This window comes from Nelusetta ayraudi, unplaced genomic scaffold (assembly GCF_046127955.1).
Source record: "Nelusetta ayraudi isolate G7.1 ecotype Tasmania unplaced genomic scaffold, CSIRO-AGI_Nayr_v1 ptg000097l, whole genome shotgun sequence".
NCBI lineage: Eukaryota > Metazoa > Chordata > Actinopteri > Tetraodontiformes > Monacanthidae > Nelusetta > Nelusetta ayraudi.
In genome coordinates, this window is record NW_027466147.1 from 1,442,851 (window position 1) to 1,467,330 (window position 24,480).

The 24,480-nt window shown below is 43.6% G+C and overlaps 1 protein-coding gene and 1 long non-coding RNA gene across 5 annotated transcripts; one reads left to right on the forward strand and one right to left on the reverse strand.

The window, feature by feature from the left end:
* Positions 1–8,922: 8,922 nt before the first annotated feature.
* adad1 (adenosine deaminase domain containing 1 (testis-specific)) lies at positions 8,923–15,579 on the forward strand. 4 transcript variants are annotated; one of them, XM_076048024.1, is made up of 15 exons: positions 8,923–9,136; positions 9,623–9,685; positions 9,797–9,953; positions 10,106–10,246; positions 10,414–10,569; positions 10,676–10,738; positions 11,455–11,580; positions 11,750–11,873; positions 12,731–12,901; positions 13,023–13,098; positions 13,175–13,331; positions 13,757–13,991; positions 14,401–14,533; positions 14,927–15,016; positions 15,441–15,579. In XM_076048024.1, the coding sequence occupies exons 3-15, from the start codon at positions 9,839–9,841 to the stop codon at positions 15,522–15,524; spliced, it is 1,671 nt and encodes a 556-aa protein (XP_075904139.1). In that variant the 5' UTR covers positions 8,923–9,136; positions 9,623–9,685; positions 9,797–9,838; the 3' UTR covers positions 15,525–15,579. The 4 variants fall into 4 exon arrangements, with proteins under 4 accessions (XP_075904139.1, XP_075904137.1, XP_075904140.1 ...); XM_076048022.1 differs by having other exon boundaries at positions 10,414–10,578; positions 15,441–15,577; XM_076048023.1 differs by lacking the exon at positions 8,923–9,136 and adding an exon at positions 9,233–9,443 and having other exon boundaries at positions 10,414–10,578; positions 15,441–15,577.
* Positions 15,580–19,126: 3,547 nt separating this feature from the next.
* On the reverse strand, positions 19,127–19,931 carry LOC142902774 (uncharacterized). Its single transcript, XR_012929140.1, has 3 exons — positions 19,694–19,931; positions 19,551–19,592; positions 19,127–19,224 (listed from the first exon to the last, which is right to left on the reverse strand). It is a non-coding gene; the product is annotated as an uncharacterized LOC142902774 (long non-coding RNA).
* Between the last annotated feature and the right edge of the window lie 4,549 nt (positions 19,932–24,480).

Sequence of the window (24,480 nt, forward strand, 5' to 3'; positions counted from 1 at the left end):
GCTCTTTATCAGCTGTCAAGAGCCCCAGACTTGTGTAACTTTATATACGCCTTTGTCTGACGGCTACAGAAACTGCACTCTGTTTTTTTTTTTGTTTTTTTTTTTCCAACAATCGAGGCCTCTGCCGGCCCGGGACGGTGCGCTGAAAGCAAATACCTGATTGTGTTAGTGTCTCCCCTTTAAGCTGTTGTCACCTAGCTGACCGATTATGGGCAATTACCTGCTCTGTCGGAATCCTAGCCGAATAGATTGAATTCAGATTGATTTTCGCCCAGGAAAGAGGAGGGAATTTAAAGCCTTTTTTAATTGGGTATTTGGTGTGTGCTGATCTGAACACCGTGGCCCTCCCCGGGGATCCTTTATGGGCCAATAATGGCATTGGAGTGTGTGTGTGTGTGTGTGTGTGTGTGTGTGTGTGTGTGTGTGTGTGTGTGTGTGTTAGGAGGCGGCTGGAGGGAGGGCGGGGGTATGCTGCAGTCTCGTCTGCCGACTCCCTCCCAAGGCCATAACCCTGCATTTGCTCTGAGTGCTTTTCTATTATGCATTGATAGTTGAGCATCAATCAATATGAGGGGAAACAGAAAACCCAGCGAAACCAACTTCTTAAGTGTAAAATGCCTCTTAATACCCGGGGCCTTTCAAACAACTTAACCTGGACGCTTTTTACCCGCTGCCCTTCCTCCCCCGCCGGCTCTTTGAGGGACACTTACTGGCGCCGGGCGACACAATATTTTATTTAGGAGGGCTGGAAATGTGCAGCTCTCAGGTGAAAATGGACCGCAAAGAAAACCCCTCTCGTTACGCCGCGGCGATACATCACGGTGCGGGCCACACGGGCGCAGACACAGGCGTGTGGAAGCAAAGCTGATGATTGTGTCTCCATTACGACAGTGCATGTTTGTTTTGCTCTTAGGAGAAAAAAAAAATGGGCATTCTGGTGAAAGATAAAGAGGTGGTGGCCTTTTGGTGACTCGCCCTGTTTGATTTTGCAGCAACTGTATATATATGTGTATATGTATATAAATATATGTATATACATATACATATATACATAGATATATACGTACATATATTTATATGTGGCCTTTCGGTGACTTGGCCTGTTTTGCAGCAAATGTACATTTGCATGTATTTATATATGTATATATGTATATATGTATATATGTATGTATGTATATATGTATATATGTATATGTATATATCTATATATCTATATATCTATATATGTAAGTGTATATATGTATATGTTTACATATATACATACATATACACACTATATATATATACATTATATTATATAATTTACAATATATATTATATAAATGTATATGTGCATGCATATATATAATATATTCTATTTATATATATTCTCAGGGTAGATGAGGTTCGCAGAAACCTGGCTGATGGCGTGTGGTGAGTGTTGCATGTCTTGAAATCAAATCCCACGAAAGATTTGAAGACGACGCTTCTTTACATGAACTTTGCGTGCGCAGGAGTCGCAGTCACCAAAGAAGCTGGCAGCAAGTTGGATATAAATGGGAGGTTTGCGGGAAGGCAGAGGGCTGGAGGGCGCTGGGACTCAGATAAGCGGGACGGTGGGCACCGGACCCCTGCTGTGGAGGAGATAAGAGGCAGGGGGTCACAGCAAAGGCCGGGCCACATAATACACAAGCCCACCTTGAGCCATCCAAGCCCCCCACCGACACCGTCCCCACCGGCCCCGCTGTCACCACTAATGCGCCTCTTCCTGGAGGACGAAGCTCCGCGCACGGTAAGCTTATCTGGGGCTTTGCGGGAATTTTCTGGGAAATTGGCAAGTTCAACTTTCCTTTAATCCCAGGTGATAGGAGACGATACAGCGTGGGGGGATCGATCGCCGGGCCGCGCTGCACGTCCTCGTTCAACGTCGTCGATAACCATCAAATGTCGACGACCGTTTTCCGCGGGGCGGGGGGGGGGGGGGGGGGTGCCACAGACTGGCGATGACAAATAGAAAATGATTTTTTCTGATATCAGCGACAAGGTGTTGTTGGACAACACTGAGAAGCGATTCTGGGAATTCTCCCTTGACCTCGGCAGCCCCACCTGTGTTTGTGTCATTAAAGCAGTAGCTGAATGGTTCTGTCCTATTCACTGTATAGTGTATTAACCAAATCCTCTTTATCTTCTATATCTTTGATCATCAGTGTGTCCGGCCTATGACCAAACTCCACATACATGAGTAAAGCCAACTCTTGGGTTGAACGCTTTGCTTTTTAAAAAGTAAGTGGCAAAACACAGCGTCCCAGGAAATGGGTGAAAGCCCTTTATGATGTCACAAAGAGGCACTGAAGGCTCATTGAGCCGTCTCCTCAGTTGTTGGTCCTTTGATTTTGACTGACATGGCGAAAGTATTCACATTCTGTACTTAAGTAAAAATGCTTGTGTAAAAAAAACACTTGGGCGGGTAAAAGAGAAAGTACTGATTCCACTACTGTACTCAGGTAAAAATGTTTTTGCTATTAATGATACGATTAGCAGTGACTCCAAAGCTGAGGTCCTCTAAAATATGATCCACGTTTATATTACACTACACAACAGCAACATAAGTCAATTACTTACTGAATATAACATTTAAACACAAAAGTAACGAGCATGTTTTTTTTGTTTTTTTTATAGTGTCAGGTGTAGAAAGTACAGATATTTGTGTACAAACGTAAAAGTAAAAGTCTTTAAAGTATCTGAAAAATATACTCATGGTCTGTGAACAACCCGGCGTCACGGCCGTAAACACAGGGCTAAATATTCAATCTCTGGAAATCTGCATTGTATTTGGGGCAAAACAATCAAACAACGCCGCAGCCAAACACCGTAGCTGAAAACGGGCTTTTAGGAGCTGCTGGTGTGGCTTGGGGCAGCCAGAGAGGGACGCATGGGCGAAGAGGATGCCCCCGAACGACTCTGGTTACACAAACTTTGTTTTTGGCCTCAGTGCATCACGGCCCCTCTTCCCCTCCCATCTGCCATCTGCCGCCCAAGAATCTGTTTCACTCGATGAGCCAAGCCCAGCCTTTATTGGTCCTAATGGCACTATCAGCTGAGCCGCCAAACCCAATTACCTTTTAAAAAGGGAGGCCACCCCGGCTAATCATGGCAGCCTAACCTGATTTGCCTGTGATGAAGAGACGGGATAAAGAGCAGTTAATGGAGGGAGAATGATCTCACAAATACAAAAAACTCAATTCATTTCTCCGGGAGAGCAATCTGTCCGATTCAGCCGTAATGGAGTGGAGATTCATTAGTCCTCGGGCCTTAGTCGTGGCTGTAGCGTTCTGCTCTTATCAAGTGGATGACAAAAGAACATTGAGGGCGCTCCCTCTTTTTGGGCTCCGTCTTGCTGGAAAGACGTCTTGAAAATGCTTTGATCATCGGTAGGCGTGTCTCCATCTCTCCACGTCAAACCAACTGGAGCTGAGAGAAAGAGCGCAATGGCACCAAGATGTGTGTGTGTGTTTTTAATATTATTATCATTATTATTATTATTATTATTATTATTATTATTATCAAAGTTACTTCCAAGACAAAAACAGATCTGCATCATATTCACGCTGTCTAAATATGGCAATAACTGGAGGATAACTGATGTTTCCCCAACGTATGCACATCAGCGTGTACGAGGCAGCAGGGTCACTGAGGTTCCTCCCTTTAAGAAATGCACAAGACGCAGAAGTGACCACAAGCCTTGCTGAGAGCACGCAGCGATAGTTTCGCTTGTATCAAAACTGCAAACTGAATTTTCTTCTGACCGGAAAAGTTTCAGTTTTACTGCAGAGTGGCTTTGTGAATGAGTCGCCTTGATCACATTGGAAAGTTCTTGCACCAGTTGGGAATCGCTGCGCAGGTAACCAGCTTTAACTGGCGGGTTTCTTTTTTTGTTTTTTTGTTTTTTTGTTAATTGTGAAAGGGTCTAAGAATTTTTTTTTTTTTCAATTTTTTTTTTTAGTGGATACTTGAATTGCATCTGCAGAATTCAGGGAAAATTTCCCAATGTCCCAGAGCTAAGAGGTTGCAACACAATGCTTTATTGCCTGCTTGTTTGCTGGCTTAATCTGATTCCACCACACACACACACACACACACACACACACACACACACACACACACGCACATACAAAAAGCATCAGCATCCGGTTCAACGAGCCATGTTGGATCAAAGACATGTGACATCCTCTCCATTCTCTTCCATTCACACGTATGCTCCCCCGCCTTCCTCCACCACCTCCGATGATGTAAGCCACAAGCATGAATAACCAATTGATACCGTGCACTGGATGAGTCACCGAGGTCCGTGGGTGACCTGACCTCCGACCCCTGGCGCCAAGCGTGCACGCCGCTCAGCAGCTCGGGGCTTGGCATGCGCGGGAGGGCCCAGATATGATCCAGAGGACGTCGGCTGGTTGGGGCGCAGGGCCACTGCTCAGGGTTTGCAGACGGACATTAGGCCGAAGCCAGAGTTAAAATCCTATTAGTTTGACTTGGGAATCGGATTATCGTCGTCGAGAATCACTCGTCTGGCAACTAGGGCCTAATTTACGCCAATCAACAGCAATTATTGAGGGGAAGGGAGCCCTTATTAGAGGGCCTCATCCACTTAGTCTAATGAATGGGGAAGATTCAATCTTGGCTGCGGAGACGCATCGGAGAGCTGCAGCTGAACGCGAGCGGCAGAAGCAGCAGAAGCAGTAGCAGCAGGCTGAAGAAGAGCTGCTGTTGTTCATCGCTTGTCAGAGCGAGCGTCCGTGCGTTAGCCGTGGGGCGCTAGGGCTCTGGTTCCTCCTGGTCTGGGGCCACTCTGTCCAGTAAAGAGCTCAGAGGAGATCTCCGCTGCCCATTAGCTGCATCTCGCGGCTCGTTGCCACCGGCCCCCACGTTTGCCTTCGTGGCCGGGAAGCTGGATATTTTTTTTTTTTATTTGTAATCATAAATCACGAAGCGAGAGCGAATCCGTAACGTTTGCGTCGTTTCCGCCGAACTCTCTGTCCCTCGACAAAATTCAGCCAGCTTAATTGAAGCAATAAATTTCAATGCGGTGCATTGTTTTAACGAGGGATATTTCCTGGAAAGATAAAAAAAAATAAAAAAAATTGATTGGAGCGAGTACGTGTCACCGAGTACTGAACAGAACAGGCTTGCACAAGCTGTGAATGGCTGACGCAAGAGCAGGTCTTTTTAAACTGACTTGCCTAACCTCATGACTCCTGTCCTTTCATCACCGATGAGGCCTGCCAGCATTATTCACTGCCAGCCAGGAGCATATTTGGCTCTGACACTTTCCTAATATATGGGCATGTCACTTAAGGGAGTTCCATTCTGACAAGGCACTGCGCTTCTATTTTTGCTCCTATGATGCCCTCCACTGTCGAAAATCGGAACTGTTTCGCATTTTAAAAGTTTGGGAGATTTAAAAGTGCAAATGAATGAATAAATTAAAAATAAAGACAACACTCCCGATTTTGCTCTCAGCACGTCACACCCACAGTTTTTTTGAGTCACAAAAAACTGGCGCCGTGAGAGAAAAACAAGACCCCGGAAATCAACTGCTGTTCTGTCAAAACTGACACGCTGGCAGAGAACCCTTTTTTTTTTTTTTTTTTTACTCTTCTTTCCTGTGGAAAAAACACACACACACACAAAAAAAACCTAAATCACCATCTTTCATCATATTGTCCCAAGCAAATGTCACTCTCTCTGGGAAATTCCACCGGCCTTATATGGTCGAGCTCAGCGGTGTAGCTTTCCCAAATCAGTGAGCGTGCGTAGACGTGCAAGGCTATTAATAACGGCTGCACCAGAGCGCTGTTTCCAGTGTTGAAGGTTTCAGTTATGATTGTGTTGTTTCCATTCTGAATAAACAACTCCAGGAAAAAAGAAAAAAAAAAAAAAAAAAGAAGACGCTGAAACTCTTGACTCTCCTCAGTCACGTGGGTTTATTAACTATTATCTAGTTGTCTTGACTATTGTATTTGGTGCAATTATAGTAACGATTTTCAAACAATTCAGGATGTTTTGTTCACTCCTCCACATTTTTCTACCCCCCTTTTTTTTTTCCATGGGGATTAAAGTGGAAAACATCGCACGCGCACACACACACACCTTCATTAATAGGGGAAACGTGGTGAGAAGCACGCCGGTGGAGTGACTCATCTTATTTTTTCCTTTTGCTGCACATGGGGCCGATTATTAGGGAGGATGAGGCGTGTCGACTCATTTCATTCCATGTCCTTTCGCTTTTCTAAGTATGACAGGGGATTATATTCTCTCGTACCTGCGTGGGGGTGCTAAAACCACGTTTGTTCCTGTGGTGACCTTCACTCCATGCAGGCCGACTGTGGGCTGCGTGTTCCATTTTGCTCTCCGATTCTCACAATTAGTAATCGCTGTTCCAAAACGGTTGGGGGGCTCTTTCGTGGTGCGAGGTGGGATATGAAATCACTGAGACCACAGTAGACTTTAGCCATGTAGTGACCTAAGTAGTGACACCTGAGACATTTCTTCTAGCACTCAACTTCAGCACAAGTGATGACACACAAATCAGTCACTCCAAAGAACAGCGCCAGGTTTACAAATAGTCAACTCATATTTGTAGTTAAGATGAAATTGGCATAATTGTGATAGACCCAGCAGGTTTTTAGGGCAAAATAAACTCAACTCCAACTTCCCATCCCCTCTGCTTTGTGTGTACATTTTTTAGTTGCAAAGTCAATTCAGGGTGACGGTAACATTTATTAGCAGCATCCAAACATGATGAAGTCCTAAACCAGCTCAGCGGTTCAGTGGTAGAGTGTCAGCCCTGAGACTGGTAGGTTGTGGATTCAACCCCCGGCCGGGTGATGCCCAAGCCTGTAACAATGGTAGCCATTGCCTCCCTGCTTGGCACTCGGTATTCGGGGCTGGACTTTGGGGGTTAGATCACCCAATGATTCCCAGGTGCTGCACTGCTGTCCACCGCTCCCTCAGGGGATGGGTCAAATGCAGAGTAAAAACTTTACATCTTTTCCGCTGCCTCAGGGGATGGGTCAAATGCAGAGGAAAAACTTCGTTCATGACAATCACTTGGACTGGAAAATATTTTCCTGAGTGGGAAATATGGCTGTGACCACAGAAAAAGAAATGCTTTTCCATTAAATATCCTAGATTCTCATTCCAATAAACATCATAAAAATGTTATATAATAAATATAATAAAAAAAAAAACATTTGTATGTATGTACAAATGTAACATTAATGTTTCTCGCTGGCCCACGAGTTGCCAAAATGAGGTATTTTTAGTAGTGATTTGGGGGAAATTCCAAAACCACAATGGCAAGTCATTTCGCACATCCACTATGCGCAGAAGAAAACAACAACAAGGCCGTATGCTAAACTTAACTTAACTTGTTGGTCAGTGCTGAGAGTAAGAGTAGGAGTTTGATCTTTGCAGTGAGTAAATGTATGTCAGCTCTGAAGGTAGCTGCTTCTACGCGTACACCACAACCACAATCGCTCTGGCATGTCGACAGAAGAAGGCCATGTTTCACTTTGTAGTGCTTCTTTCAAAGACAAGACAATCAGAAACCTCAAAATATCTCTCGTCATAACCTCACAATGAAGTTTGTTTTCTTTTATCATGCGAAGTGAAAAATGTTTTAAACTGTTTTTCATCTTTTGGTGAAGCATTTGTGGAAATTCTGACTAAAAAAAAAGAATTGTGTGACAGGGTTGAGGATGATTCTTTCCCTGCCACAAGATTCAGTGGCGATATCTCTGAGCCCACCTACTCCCACAAGTTCTCAACCCTCTGCAGTTTGCTTACCGGGAGAAGGTGGGAGTAGAGCATGTCATCATCTTCCATCGATCTCTCTCCCACCTGGACAGAGGCAGTGGTGCTGTGATGATTACATTTCTTCAACACTATCTAGGCCTCAGCCCCTCAGGGACAAACTGACAGAGATGGGAGTAGGACCACACCTGGGGGAATGGCAGACCTCACGTCGCGGATGACACGGCTATCGTGGGTTGCATCAGTCGTGGACAGGAGGACGAGTACAGAGAGCTGAGCCAGGACTTTGTCCGTTGGTGTGACTCCAACCTCATGCCGCTCAACAACATCACCACTACCAAGGAGATGGTGGCTGACTTTAGGAGAACCAGACCGCACCCTGGGCCTTCTCTAATCAAAGGAGACTGTGTCGAGATCATAAACACCTACAAATACCTGGGGGTACATCTGGACAATAAACTGGACTAGACTGTCAACACAGATGCTTTGTGCCGGAAAGGACAGAGACTTCTGAACTTCCTCAGAAGGCCGGCGTCCTTCAACGTCTGCAAGAAGCTGCTACAGATCTTTTACCAGCCTGTGGTAGCGAGCGCCCTCTTGTTTGCAGTAGTGTACTGGCAGGGGCAGACTCAAGAGGATGGACTGGGGAAGAAGGCAGGCTCTGTGGTAGGCACAGAACCTGACAGTCACACATCGGTGGCAGAGCGACGGACGCTGAACATGCTCCTGTCCATCATAGACAATCCAGATCTGCTCCACTGACAGACATACAGCTCTTCAGCACTTGTCGGGAGGAGCCCCAATCAATAAAGCACTTCTATCTATCTATCTATCTATCTATCTATCTATCTATGCACTAAAGGATAGACACGCACTCTATCACACACGTCTACATGACAATCTCTCTCTCTCTCTCTTTAAGTGTGTAAAAACTGCCATTGCACAACTGTATGCCACACAATGTCATTATGAACATCTGCAATGTATATTATTTATTTAAAGATATATTCAAGAAGTGTCAGATTCCTTTCTATTTTTGTTATGTTTATTTCAATTTGTATTCTAAAGCATTCTTTTTTCTCTCTCTCTTTACAGTTGAGTTCTTTTCATGCTGAAAAATCTATCCGTCTATCACTCGCGTGTGCGAGTTTTCCTTTCGCAAAACGACAAGGAAAACAAAAACTGCCGCCCACGATCAAGGATGCTGACTTTTGCTGTTGCTGTGTAGTGCATCTTCGTTTTTCTCCAACCATCTCTGCAGACCAATTATCACGCCCGCGATTTTCGGTGCAGGTGCAAAGCAGGCGCTCGTTGCGTGGACCACCACCACAAGACCCCGGTAAATGTTAAACATATACGTGTTTATCTTCAAACTGTCACAGTTTCGCTTTGAAGACAGTATCGTATGTTTGGCTTATTCTGACGTTTCCTTGGACCATAGATTGACGCACTCAGCTGTGGCCACGTGTACCAGGAGTCTGGGAGGAGCTAGTTTAGCTTAGCATGAGTTCGCTGGAACGCGCTAGCGCCGTAATTAAACGGAGGTTAGCCAACACAGTTTTGACATCGGACATGCGTGTGGAAGTCAATGTCATGGAAAACGTCATCAGTGTTGGCACTCCGATTTTTTTGTCTGATGTAACGCGGTAAATATTATGTCTTGAATGATTGAATTAAGCTTTTGAGTGGGTGTTACAGACGCAAATGACCTGCTAATGCAGCCACTGTGCGAGACATGGCAATTAGGCTACATGTTTTGTGTTGAACACAATGGCACGTTTGCGTCCTGTACTGTAATGGCTTTCTGTTTCACTTTTCTGTTTAGCTCAATCGCCTTAAAAGACAAAACCCAGTTTTCAGCCCACCCAACGAGACCAACGCGAACGAAGTGCGCTTTTAATTCTGGATTGATTTATGGCTTAAAATCTGTGATATTTTAATACATATGTGACGTCGACATGACTTGTGTGATTTGCTTTTGTTATTTTGTTTGTTTCAGAGGTAAAGAACATCTTGGCTGTCTACAGTTACTGCCGTCTGCATGCTTCCATTGGGCGCTTCGTTCCGAGGTTCAAGGGGAGCCTTTGCCTCAAGGCCCTGGCAGAATGTAAATGATGAACCCCGACACACCTCGAGCGGCAATGCCAAATGGAGAGGTATGGTCCACAACTCCATAAAAGATAAACATTTCACAATTGTTTTAAAAGTAACTATTTTTCTTCCTATCCACTGAGATCTATTTTTTTAATTTTTTTTATTTTTTTGGTTTCCTGTTTTGAAAGAATTCTATCTTATTCCGTTTTAAAAGGCCAGGGTGTCAAAGACAAAGTCCCAATGGATGTGCTCATTAAAAGATACAGGGAAAGTGAGGTGAATGGCCTGGCCCTGCTTCATCAGCTTGCTCAGAGTTTGGAGCTCCACTTGGAGCTGAAGGAGACGGGGACTTCTGGTAAATTTAAACACTTTGCATTTCATTATTCAGCGCATATATTCCAGACCTTTACATCACAGGCACTGAAATTAGGGTTTCCCTTATTTGGTTTGAGTGTCTCCACTAAAATCTTGTTTAATCAAGCCCAGGATTTTCCTCAAAACATTTTTCCACTCTGTTTCCAGACAACATACCATATTTGCGTTTTGCCTTTTGTGCCGTGATTGATGGGATCCAGTACAAAACTGGAATAGGGACCACCAAGAAAGAAGCTCGGCACAGTGCAGCAGAACTGGCTCTGCGAGAGTTTCTCCCCACGTTGGAAATGTGTAGTAATCATGGCGCGCAAGGTTAGGGAGCTTATCTGGTGTAATTATGGAATTTATAATGAAAAAAAAGGTTTTACAGTTGGATGTTGACTGAGGTCTGTGTTTTTGTTTCTTCTAGTCTCGCCACCTTTGGAAGAGCAGACACCCACGTCTGACATCCGTCCCTCCAGGCTTATCCCTGGTAAGTTCATACAAGTTTATACGCGTATCAGGATTTCTCATGGTAATTAAGCTGGCATTGAGGCGGATGTTTGTGTATAGCCTCTGTTCCACTAAAATTAGCGGGATGACACCATGTTTTTGGACGCGGGACGTCGCGGAAGCAATCGGCATTGAGTTCCGTGTCCACGCACCAAACACAGCGGGGTGTCACCCCCTCCGCTTTCGCCGCTGCGTGTCTGCTGACGTCATCGCGCTGAGATCGCATGATGAAGTTCTACAGAATTCAAGAGTCCGGCGGTGGCCAGTGTTCTTAGTTGTTGGCCACTTTTGGCTGTCGTGGCTGATGGAACGTGATCGAAGACTTTTGCATCAGTGCTTGATATACGCCGCGACTGGTGCGATATTATGATTTAGCGCACGTTACGCTCAACGTCACCCTGTGCGGCAGGTAAAAAAGGTGGTGTTGTCCCGGGTTTACAGATTCCACCGCATGCCGATTAGTGCGGAGCCGATTTTGACGCGGGTTGTTTGCCGGGTCGTTTGACCACCAAATGCCGATTATTTTCAAAAAAAACCCACGTTTTTTGGGCAGTGGAATTGGGGCTTATGACTGGAGGTGAATTGAAATGTTGGTTTTGTTCAGGACAAAAAAAACAAAACAGAAGAGAAAGCTATGATTGTGTTGGATAAAGTTAAAGTCTGAATTTTTCATAATGTCTTCTTTTTGGTGTTTAGAAAAGAGGAGTTCAGGCAGCCTAAAGATTCCACTGGATGTCAGGGATCAGCTGGCAAAACTCATGAACGGCCACCCAGAGTTCTCCGCTTGCGCTGGCACCACAGCAGCATTCTTCACCCAGTCTCGTAAGTCACCACAGTTAAGTAGGTGCTTAACAGCTGGTCATTTTGGTAAGAAACCGTTTTGAAGTCCTTAAACCAGTTGGATATAATTGGAAGTTAAGGTGTGCACTGAGACAACTCACGGTGCAGAATTTGCGTTTGTGTTTTACTAAAATCTCTTTTCACACTCCAGTTGGCGGATGCACGGTGGTGGCTGTCGGTACGGGTGACATCAATGCAAAAGAGAGCGCCTCGTCGAATGGGCGCATCGTGCATGACTCGCATGCGGTTGTTGCTGCACGGAGATCTCTCATGAGGTTAGATGACACCAAGTTCCTGTGTGAATGTTCTGTCATGTGAACCTGGGTTCATTGAATTTATACCTCGATACAAACGGGTCATAAGGGTGTAATGGGTGAGAGGAGCCCATAAACTAGAGATTGGACCAGTCCACTGCCGTGTCAGTACCAGCTCTGATATGAATATAAGTATCAGATATCTGGCGGACGGCCTGATCCACCGACTTGATCCATTTTCTGTTGGAGTTTGAAGGTGGTAGACTGCGGACTGTGCGGAGACAGCGTTAGGGGTACATTATACAATCTTACAAGTATAAATAAGCACAAGGAAAAGGTTTACATGGAAGATCAGCAGTAGTCCCGGCCAGAGGCGGCGGCAGCAGCAGTTTGCTGCAAATGCTTCGTGAACAATATGCTGTTTGTTTGTTTGAAGAGGACAATGCACACTCATTTACATTCCTGTCAATGTGCCGTTGTTAGCCAAAGGCTAATTTTCAACCACAGTCCTCTGGCCTGATGTTGAGAACCATTAAAAACACACAAAAAGGAAACAGGGGTCATAGTATATAAAAACAGGGGCACAGGAGACACAAACCGACAGACAATGACACTCAATAGGAGGCAGTCAACACGGTCCTACCGAAACAAATGCAACAGGAAGACAGTAATACACAACATAAACCGTTATGCAGATATTAAATTTACAACTGGGCAAGATGAAACTGGGATGAATAATTGAGATCGGGGTGCAGCACTGCAAAGAGCAGACGTACAGTGTAATGCAATGATTCTTTGCATTTGTGCGTTTACTGTTGGATGCTCTTGCTGGGCATTTCATCAGAAACGCGATGGCCTGACCTGTGCTGCTCTGGCAGGTTCCTGTATCGACACCTGCTGATGTTCTACAGCCAAACATCCAGTCTGACGGCCAAGTCGGTCTTCCAGCAGAACAGCGACAGCGGCCTCCTGAGCCTGAAGAGCGGCATCTCTCTTCACCTCTACGTCAACCAGCTACCAAAGGGAGTGGCTCAGATCCCCTCAAAACTGTCAGTGTTTCCTATTCCATTTTTAGTTTGGGTTACCTGTAATTTCATTTTTTGCTGTTAAAAAAAACAAACAAAAAAAAACATTTGTTTTCAACAAGTGATTCCTTTTCTTGCCTCGCAGGCGACTGAAACCCTTCTCTCTGTCAGCGTGGCAGGCCAACGACGAGATCAGCCTCCACCTGTCAGTGGAGGGAAAGGTATTTCTCGCCGCGTCACATCCGTCGCCTGCACCCTCCTGCGCAACTACACTGTCGATGTGTGTTTTCCTTCAAGGTGTTCTCGATTCTGTCGCCGGCTCTGGATCATCCCTCCTCCAAGATGGTGAGCATGTCCGCCACTGACAAGCTGACTCAGTGGCAGGTGCTTGGATACCAGGGAGCGTTGCTCAGCCACTTCATCGAGCCCGTCTACGTGCAAAGCATCCTTGTCGGTGAGTGAACGCGGCAAATCTCCCTTCAGACGTTTGAGGTTGGCAAATATCGTATTTGTGTCTTGCATTCTTACCTGCGGTGCACCGAGGCGTGTGTGTTGGCACTGATCTCCGTGAAATAGAGAAGTAGCAGGAAACTAATTTCACTGAAATGCAACATTGCATTGACTTCCTCTTTTATTGTGAGTAATCTCATGAAAGGAAAAGTTGCGGTTCCTTTATTTTTTAAGGGTTGTTTTATGCTTTCTTGTAAACTGCTGTCTAATAGAAACATTACCTTCATTTATCCTCATTCCCCTCCCCCCCCAAAAGTCGTGATGTCCTCCTCCTCCTCCTCCTCCTCACCCACCCGCTGGCTCCTCCCCCTAATATTCCAATGAATTAGTGCGGTTATGTTTGTGATTTTTATTGTCTTTGTTCCCCAGGTGACTCCAGCTGCACTGATGTCCGTGGCATGGAGATGTCCGTCTGCCAGCGCGTGGAAGGCATTACTCCCCGTCTGCCCACGTACTACTGCATGATGAGGCCCCACGTCAGCCTTGTGCCCTCGCCGGTGCCCCATGGCACTCGCGGCGGCCCGATGACACACTGCGTCAACTGGAGCGATGGAGACAGCTCTGTGGAAGTGGTGGATGGTCTGGAGGGCAAGACCACAGAGGAGTAAGGAGTCCATGCTGCTTTTCCATGACGGGTTTTTGAAAGATAAAAGCGATATTTCAAACATTTTGACCAAGTGCACTTACACACTATTTTCACTTGAATTGAACGGTCCGTGTGACCCCGAACGTCAAGTGAGCAGTGACGTGTAAAAGCGGGAAAGAAGTGCTTCCATGACACTTTTGCGATGTACCTGTATATGATACGTCAAAACATTTTAGCCATTTTTGAGAACTTTTTCGAAATTTAGCTGTTTCCATTCCCAATTTTTTAACTGTGATTTTTTTTGTGTCATGGAAACACAGCTAATGTGGCCTGGTTAACAAGTGCAGAGTTCCTTTTGGAAAAACTGTATCTCGAACGAAACTCTCTTTGGTCGTAAATCCTCCATTGATACGTCCGCCTGTCTCAGGTCTCCCTTTAAGAGCGGCTCGGCTCTGGCAAGCCGGCTGTGCAAAGCAGCGATGCTTCACCGCTTCAAGCTGTTGGCCAAAGGGGCTCAGAGGGAGGACCTGCTGGCCACCAGCTCCTACAGGGAGGCTAAGGTAATGCCGTCATGCTTTTAAAGCAGATTGTCTTATCTTTTATTCTATTTTACTGTCTTCTTACTTGTAGGTCCTTTTATTCCACTGACTTATAGTTTCAAGATCTTCTTTTCTTGCGTTGTCTTTTAGCCGAGTTATTTAGTTTTTAGCCGTGGGGGGGGGCTCCGCACTGGGTCGGGTGTCCTTACTCTTATGGTTCCTCAGTGCCCTGCCATTTTTTGATTGACTGTTTCTGCGGTGTGGGTGGGGGGTTATCTGTGTGTGTTTATTTAAGGTAAAATGACGTTTGTATTGTGGTTTTATTCTTATTTCAGTTCCTCTGCCTTTAAATAGAATTTTGTTAGATTTGTTTTCCTTTCTTCTTCTTGACTCATTATATTTCCCCCCCTAAAGAGAATGGCAAAGCCATACCAGGAGGCCAAGAGTGTACTGAGGGCGTACCTGTTGCAGCAGGGCTTTGGCTCCTGGCTTGTCAAGGCTTCAGTGAGTGATAACTTTAACACCTAACTCACACAGAAAAAAAAACAAAGACAATTTAGGCTAAGTTTAATTTGCAAAAAAAAGAAACCACACAAAGGTGTGTCAAATATCTCTAGTTTAAGGCAGTACCATGGAAAAACCTGTGTCTGGATTCTTCAATGTTCGCAATCACAATTTTACAAAAAAAAAGTCTTTCTCTGTTCTTAAAATAAGACTGTTTGTCTTTTCATTGTTTATTTTACCAAATAACGGTATACTGTTGTGAGTTATCAAAACTGAACCGATTGTATGGCTGCTAAGATTAAAAAAAAAAACAAAAGAAAATAAAAAAAAATACAAGTTACACTAAGGTTATTTCTTTTTTGTCTAGAAATCAAACAAAAGCAATTCTGCCAAAAACATTTTCATTCTTCTCACCAACAAACAGCAGGAGACAACAAGTAGACCTCACAAAGCTGTCTGGATTGTCAAGGAATGCTTTTTATGGGAACTGTACATGCAAGCATGTTGAGCAGACAGAGAAAAACAGACTTTTTTTGCAATCACGTACACTACCAGTCAAAAGACTGGACACACCTCATGCAATTTTTTTTATTTTTTTTTGTCTTTACAGCTTTCTACACTGTAGATAAATACTGAAGACATCAAATATATAAGCAAGATATACGTAATTATGCAGCAAGGAAAAACAAGTTAAATAACTCTAAATGTGCCTTTTATGAACGGTGTTTTGAAGAATTTAAATTATAAAATTATAAAGTTATTTGACACTTTTATTGTGTGTGTATATACGTAGTTTTGATGTCATTAGTGAGAAACTGCAATGTCAATAGTCATGAGAATGAAAGAAAAGACATTAAATTCATAGGGTGAGTCCAAACTTTTCACTGGTAGTGTAGTCGTGAATGGATTTGCAGTATTGGCCAGTAAAAAAAAAAAACACAATTCAAACTTAATTTCTATGGCACATTTCATACAGAGAGGAGCTCAAAGTGCTTTACAACAAATAAAGAAAACATAAACTTAACATAAAATGTCTGCAGGGGGCGCCGCCACCGGGGCAGCCCCAGCTCAGGCAGACAGGAGGCCCCACACCAAGGCGCAGAGCCCTCCAGCCACCAGGGACCAAAACAGTAAAATAAGATCAATGGTATAAAAGCTAACAACTGAGGGGCTTAAAACAGTAAACTGTAATAAAAAATAAAAATACCACATTAATGACGTGAAATAATATAAGTAAGATAGAGTAAAATGGGGTAAAAGGTAGAAAAAAGGCTGTAAGAGATGTAATAAGAAAGTAAAAAGTTAATTATATATAATATACAATAAAATATAATAGTAAAACTGTAAAAGATAGGAGTTGGAGCATAAAATGAATAAGATTGGGGTTAAACCAAGTCAGTTAAAGGCCTGACTAAAAAGATGAGTCATCAGCAGTCACTGCGGCGCTGAGGCTCTCCGGCAGGCTGTTCCATAATTGGGGGACATAGTAACTGAATGCCGCCTCCCTGTGCGTTTTGTTTCCTGGGCTTTACCTGGGAGTGAACTCGACCAATCATCCCTGCATCAACCAGGGCAAAACTCTCCACCGTTTCCTTGGGTAAATTCAATGATCTAATTCAACATCAAACATGGAATTTGAGATGATTGACTGTGTTTGGCTAACGTGGTGTTTCTGAGAGGAAGAGAACTGTGTTGGACGTTGCTTTAAAACAAAACATCCCTCCCAGAAACGACTCAAGCATCTTGCAGTGGCTGGCCAACAAGCTGTACAGTAGTAAATGTGTGCTCTGTGATTTAAAACATGCACAGCGTTCTCCATGTACTCAATACATGGGACGCAATTGCTTTGTGCAATGAGATAAGAAAACAAACTAAAACATCTGTCGTACGAGATCTCGCTCGCGCACAGTCACCAGTTTGTCCGTGTGCCCCATGTTGATCTCTATCTTCTTAATGCAGCCCATACACACTCAGGAAATGCTCGGTTTCCTGTGTGTGCTGCACAGGATCATTTTCACTTGAGTGTTTGAGAGGTCATGCAAAACGGTAGCCAGCCGTGTTCAAGAAGCTTTGAGCAATGGATGCGACCAGCAGTGTGCACTCGGGGAAGTTGTGTCCAAGGATCAAGCGCTTGGTTGTATGTACTGTCTTGGGTTTACACTCACTTGGTTGTTTATTTTTGTATGCGGCATTTGTAGCATAATCTTAAAGTGCTCAAGGAGATCTGCCCACTTTTTACTTTTGTATAGCTAATTAGAGTAAAGTGCATGCTAATTGTATAGGGGTTTTCTTTGTCTTTGTTTTCATTTTGTTATGCAATGCCATGTTTGAAAGGACCGTGCACATGCACGTACAGTCAAAAGTTGTTGCAGCGATGGTTTGATCTCTCGCCTCACTGTCTGTGGCTTATTCTGCATCGACATCCAAATAAACATTTTGTCTCATTGGCAACCTGAATTTTGGAACTTGTTGTGTTGTACTTTTACATGCTTCACCGTTGACATTTCCATCATGCTGCCCCCACCCACAGTGTGCGAGTATTGTGAGACGAAAGCTGGTTTTATTTGTCAACCCGTGCTATCCGCTCTTTAGTGCTTTTATCTCACCTCACTATGAATCCATCCTTCACACTTTTCCAACTCATGAATGTTCTTTTCGCCTTCGCGTCACAGCAATCTATCCATTAAGTGTAGTTGACCGAAATCATTGTCATTTGTAATTTCAGGTTAAGGGGGGGGCAGTCTCTGAGGTTCTGCCTTCAGGTTTAGTGGTAAACAGGAAATACAACCTGCTTGATGTGGTTACCGAGTGAACACATTTAAGACATGAGCTCGAGAAAGCTGTGCTACCTGTTTTTGCTGATGCTGTGCAGAAAGATTTGTATAATGTGTGCTGTGGTCTTGTATGTGTTTCATTAGACACAAATATTAGGGTAAAAAAAAAAAAATGATGTGCCCAGTGAAATCTCTTGCTGGGGTAGCCAGGAGTCTTGGTAATTGTTGTTACTGCAGCTTATCACCTTTTAATCATAGGTGCGTAGATACATTTTATTTGTGACTATCGTCTTTGTGCTCACTTCAAAGGGATTTTGGTAGATTCATACTGTGCACCTTCGCCCAGTCGTTTAGTCAAGAATGTAGTTTCAAGTTTCTGTATATATATATACATACAGTATTATTTCAAATTATGGTGAATGTGTAGGTCATAACTTGTCCACCAGAGTGTTTTGGAGTTGTTGTATTGTGTGTTTGAGTGTCGAGGGAGGGGGGTGTATCACGCTCACCTCTAAGACAGATCTCAGAACAAGAGTCTCCTATCATTAACGGGAACGTGCCTGCTCAATATGACTATAGGGATTGTGGCAAAACATTGACCTGTCCCTTCAATGTATGTGTAGTAAAGTGTGCTAAAGAGGAATCCGACAGAAAACACAGTCAACCCGAAACATGTCACTCTGTCAAGTGTTTAAACACCAACGCACTGCGTCATACATCCACAATAAATATACTGGAAAATAAATACAAATGGATTAAAAGTGAAACATAAGCTTACATTCAACATTGGGAGAAGATGAGAATTTCTCAAACTCATTTCACAGCCGCTTCTAATAATAATATTGTGTAAATACATTATAAATTAAAATGTAGTTATAGATATTCTAGCAATCAGCTTACAAGACATTCAGTCAGACCTTTCTGAAGTTGCTGCAGTGTTATCAGTTAGGGCAGAGCTTCAAAGTGGCCGGACGAATATCTCCTTTGCATAACAATCAGCTGCACAATCATTGGTCGACTCTGTGGTCACTTTCGCCTCTTCCGAGCGAGGCTGGCCACGTTGCACTGCAGTTTCTTTAAGTCTGGTCTTGGGTGTTGATGGCCTGGATCAAAGATTCTGCTGCATTGAGGAAGGTGTGGAAGGGAGTCTCGGGCCAGAGTTCACACTGACACTTGCTGGCTGTCATCTGTGTGCCAAAAGAATGACAAGTCGGTTTTAGTCACGGCGAAGGACGTCTTGTCGTCTTCGCACACTGTCGCGCTGGGAGAAGTGCTTACCTCGTCGCCGGAGTTGCCCAGCGTGTTACCGCGCTGCACGGACTCCCAAAAGTCTAACGCACCCGCCACGTAATTGTCAGGGTCTTCGCATTCCGTTTGGACCACCCCTTCGAGTTCCGCCATAACGCATCGCACGGCTGCAGGAATACACTCTCTCTGTGAAATGACAGATGAAAGAAAATGGTTAACGCGTGCATGCACACGGCCAAGTCAGAGCTGCCACGGCGGTGCAAAACATCAACACCTGGCGAGCTCGCTTCCTGTACTCGACTATCTTCTCATGTGGTTTTGTTGTAGCACGGCGCTGAACCGTAACACTTGAGCTCCAGCTCATTGATGACAGCCTTGTCGCCTCGGTGTGACACTTTCACCGTGTTTCTCACCAATACGGATACCTCCCTCCCCTTTAAACTGCCCATGTTTCCCACTGTAATAACCCAAACTTTACAAAATTAAAAAAAAGTCAGAAGATATTCACTTACATCATAATTCGAAGGGGTGTAGAATGTCGTATTTGGTAGAGGCTGTATTGACAAAAGTACATTAGGATTAGTATCATTAAAGTGAGCAGAAAGTCATCATGCGGTGCCATAAGATTGCTCTTAAAAAATAAAAATAAACTTACACAATCGACTGCTCTCCGCATTAAAGCAATATTGGAGTCCAATGGATTAATGGGTTTAGATTGAACTCCGAGACAGCCGAGGAGAATAGTAACCGTCCAGAAGACTGCCCTGACAATCAAGCGTTCCATCTTCAGCTCAGTTTTCAGGTGGCTTGCAAACAGTTCTAGTAGTGGAGGTGTCGTGTTGGCTCTTATAAAGCTGATGGTTGGAAAGGGTGGGATGTATTACTTGTCTATCCATTACTACGTACAGCGTTGTTTTTCCTTTAGGTGACAATTTATGTTTTTTTCAACTTTTTTTTTTTAACAACCAATTGAAATGCAGCTGAAAGTAGGTTGGATGTCCCTGGTGTGTGGTGAACATTTTTTTCCCTTTGGTTCTCTCTGTCACTCGCTCCCCCCCCCCACACTCTCTCACTCTCTCTCTCTCTCTCTCTCTCACTCTCACTCTCTCTCTCTCTCACCTGTTAGATTTTTCTGTTCATGTTGAAGTTTTTCACAGTAGCATGAAATAAACATCTTGTTACTTGTAAAAGCCCAGCTGAGAGGCCAAAGATGCCATTTATTTTTATTTGATAAAGACATAAGTAACGTAAGTACTTCATTACTTTATAATAGTCTTTCTGTGCCCTTGAAATGTTTTACTTGAGAGTGATTTCTCTCAGTACTTCACTACAAAAGTGTACTTTTTTCCATGTTGTATGACGTGACAAGTTCTGTACTACACTAAACTACTTCAAATTTCAGTTGGTCACTTGTTCAACTCAGGAATCTGTGAAATTGTGCATTGTAGGTTCCTCTAGGTTTGTGTATACAGGTTGGACTCATTACAGTGATGACTTTTGCCAAAAGCTGGGTCAGCTTCAGTTGCACACCACCACCTGCTGTTTCAGTTTTGAGGCATTGATCACCTGATGCCACAGAAGTTGTGCATCATTTGCTTCTGCTCTGGTTGCAGAGCGACATTGGGGTGCTTTGGTGAGGACTGTCACCTCCCGCAAACAGGGTTGTGAGTTCTATCCCCCGGCCAGGTGTCCTTTTCTGAGTTGAGTTTGCAAAACAGAAAATGAAACAAAAACTTTGTTGTTGTTTTTTAAATCTTGTGCCTGATTTCATTGCCGTTGTTAGACATTGCTGAAGATGTAATCAGTCCGCAATTGTAATCTGTTAAAATCAGTTGTTCATATTAAGACGATGAAGCCTCTGGTGGACTGTTGGTGGACCATTATAAAAATAAGAACTGAGATCCCAGCCGCCAAAGATTGGGGTTACCTGATTTAGTGGAGACACTTTGCGGCTCTCAAGAAAGAGGATTTCTTGTCATCTAACCATGAGAGGGAGGGGGTGAACCATCACACCACAGAAAGCCTTCCACTGTGGGGATGTGATGTGCACAGATGGAAGGAACCTCCCTCAGATCAAACGGTGTTTGGGCGGAGAATCTCTTGCTTTCCAGTTAGAGCTCCCTCCAAATTGATCACTTTCAAGATTTTTGTAAATCCATACAAGAGGCAGTGACACAAAATCAAGTTTTACATCATATTTTATTAACAACTTATTACTTATAAATATTCACACCACGATAATGGCTTAATAAATATTAAATACTTAAATAGTTGAGAACATAAAACTCCTTTGCAGTGTCTAACTAAGTCAATATAAAGTTGAAGTAAGGTCTGGAGGGCATCAGAGTTCATTCCGCTGTCAGTGACTGGGAATTGAACTTGGCCACAAATGTCTTCAGGGCGGACGTGAAGCTTCCAAAAGTCTTGTGGGCGCTCAGCGTGAAGTTGCAGCTAGCCTGGAGAGAGGGAGAGAGAGGGCCGTGTTAAGCATTTTTGCCTGCGTGTTGGAGGGACGTGAAGTGCAGGTGGTCAGGAGGAAACCTAACGTCGCCGAGACTCACCGATGACCGACCACGGCAGCTATCCAGCGCGTCGAGACTGTACAAGATGTGCTTTGTGTTTGTGCAGTTTCTGTTCGCTAATTCCAGCTGGTCCTTGTAGTGCTCCAGGGCGGCGTAGTGGCAGTCCGACTGCGGGGGGGGGGGAACGACAGTGCAAATCGTCACATCAACTGAAGTCCGAGGGGTTTGAGATCTCAATTCGTGGCGGGAAAACGGAGCCCTTACCGTCACGTCCGTCGGCGAGGAGAGCGTGAAGTTCTTCTGCAAATAGAGAGAAATACATTTTAGAATGTTCAATGTCCTTTTTCCCTTTTACCTACAGCAGCCTTAAATATCGGCCGAGGGGGGAAAAAAAGCAACAACCCAAAGACACATTTCATTATAATCTTTTGCTCCTTGACTTACACACAAGACGTTGTTGAGAAGTTGGAAGCCCACATCCGCCACTCTGATCGTGCATGGTGGTTCCGCTCTGGCTGAGCGTAGAGGCGTCGCTTGAAGCCCTCCCAGGCAAAGACAAACGCAAAGAGCAATTCTGAAAAACTGGTCCATTGTGATGCTTCGAGAGGCCCGTCAAATGTCTGCTGGTGGTGGCGATAGTTTGCTTGCTGTTTGTAACCTCCACTGTTTGTTGCTTATTTATAGGCCACAGATGTGTGGGCAAGCAAAGGTGTGTTCATGAGTTGTACACTATTTCCACTTCATCATCATCAGGCGCGTTTCCCTGCAAGGTGAAACCCCTGGGGCCGTTTGATGAGAACGGCTACTGGTCTTGACCTCTTTGAATGGAGAAAGTTATTTGCATTTTTTTTGTCAAGTTTTTACAGCGATTTTATGAACTGCTTTTGTTCGTAAATGCTTTTTTTGTGGACGCAGTAGGAAGTTCCTGATTGCCGGAAATGAATTGCAAAATTGCGTGAGTGTCAGCCACAATCAAATAGAGATCAGTGATTTGATGCTTTTCATAGTTTCTTGTTTTGTAAAAATTTCTTCATAAAATCGGCAGAGCAACACTAAAAAAACAAAAAAAATAAGAAAAAAAGGTGACTCAAGATCTCTAAGTTCTAACCTTCCGCTTACGTAATTATCCAGATATAAGTTTTGCTTTGTATTTGTAGTTGTGCAACCAGTTGTAGTAATGAAGGAACATGTAACACATAGACAAGATCTAGCATGCATCGCTTTTTTTCACGTTGCCTTTGTCACAGTCTGCAGCATAGAGTTACAGGTCTCTCTGCTCGTGCATTGTGACCTCACCGGGTTGTGCTGGGATTTCCCACCCCGGCCTTGCTTAGCAGAGGCACTGCTGCTCAACATGTGTCGCGCTGAACACAGACATCGAATGTCACATGTGGTCCATTAAATTAAGTTTTAAATTTCAAGATTGAGGTTTCATAAATAAAAAGATGTATGTATGATTGGGACCGTTGACATGCACTCAGAAGGTGGGGAAACTTCTATCCATGGAAGTTTTATTTTCCACTACGAGGGGGGTATCCCTGATGTTTCCCTGGCTGCGTGGCCCTCAGCCACACTCAAGTTGAGGTTTTAATATTAACGGATTACTCCTCTTGTCACTCAAAGCCACACCACATCCACTATGGGTCTGTGGAAAAAAAAAAAAATCCTTTTTGTCTATTTGTGCGGAATATTTCTATTAATAGGTATTAAATTGAGTCGTTTGACGATATTATGTGATTTGTAGGGAAACCTTGGTTTACCTTTTACCTAATATTGTACCTTTCCCGACTATGTTGCTTTTGTAATAATCACATTACATTTGAATAAAAATAAAATGTAACCCCTACTGCTCACCAGGGTTAGGGTTTGGAAAGGGTCAAAAATGAAGAACAAAGCAATTGTGCATGAAGTTCATGTAAATCTGTTCAGTGCAGAACTTTGTCACCTAAGTGGGACACACAAATTTTGCATGAATATAGACGCTTAAGTCCAAATCAATGTACTGAGTTTCTCTCTGTGCTTTGAACATCTCTTTACAGCAGAGACAAAGAAGGTAATTTCCTATCGGTTATTTTCCTTGTCCTTGAAACTTGTCAAGGTTGTGACCAGAAAGCGTTCAGGCAAACTGCGCCTTCTGGTTTTTTATCAACATGCCCAAGTTAGACAAATAGTTTAAACATTAAACCAATAGTTTAAACATTAAACTATTGGTAGGTGAATGATCCAGAAGGATTGCTTCACTGGGCACCGCTAATAAAGATAAAACACTGTTTCCAAAATTCCCCACTTATTCCCGACTCCCTAGTCCATGAGTTCTGCTCCATGAGCAGTTAACTTTCACTCATAACTAACTCTAACTTGCACTCGTCAGGCAAATCAAAAACACTTTCGGATACTACGTACTATTCTGTGTTAATGATTTAATTGTAGTTGCATTATTAAAACACATTTGTATATATCTATATGTATATGTATATATATGTATATATTCACAAAATGCATTTTTGGGATAACCATATTATACTAAGCATCTTCCCAAAGAAAAACAAAAATAGTAAAACTCACCTGTCATTCTGCCATGTTTTTTTTTTTTCCTGAGTCAGCACAATGCATGATGGAATATATTGCTGTGTTAGTTAGTGACCAGCGTCTATACACTGCTTTTTAGTGATGCATTGTTGGATACTTTTGAGTCCACTAATATTTTTCACTGAACGTTTGGACCACACTACAAAATGGCAAACCCACTATGCAGTGCACTATGCAGGAAGTAGTGAGTGATTTCGGAAACAGCCACAGACTAAAGCATTGTTCGGGAAAAAAATCAAATCATAGCACTTGTTTTCTAGAACAGTGTGATTACATAATACAGTTTTATTCTATTTCATTTCATATCTTCAGCTAACTTTTTTTTTGTTTT

Excerpts from the sequence above, each read along its gene's own strand:
- adad1 (XM_076048022.1), top strand. The coding sequence starts at position 9,839 with ATGCTTCCATTGGGCGCTTCGTTCCGAGGTTCAAGGGGAGCCTTTGCC. Across the intron at positions 9,954-10,105 it reads CGGCAATGCCAAATGGAGAG|GCCAGGGTGTCAAAGACAAA; the intron begins GTATGGTCCACA and ends CCGTTTTAAAAG. Across the intron at positions 10,247-10,413 it reads GAAGGAGACGGGGACTTCTG|ACAACATACCATATTTGCGT; the intron begins GTAAATTTAAAC and ends CTCTGTTTCCAG.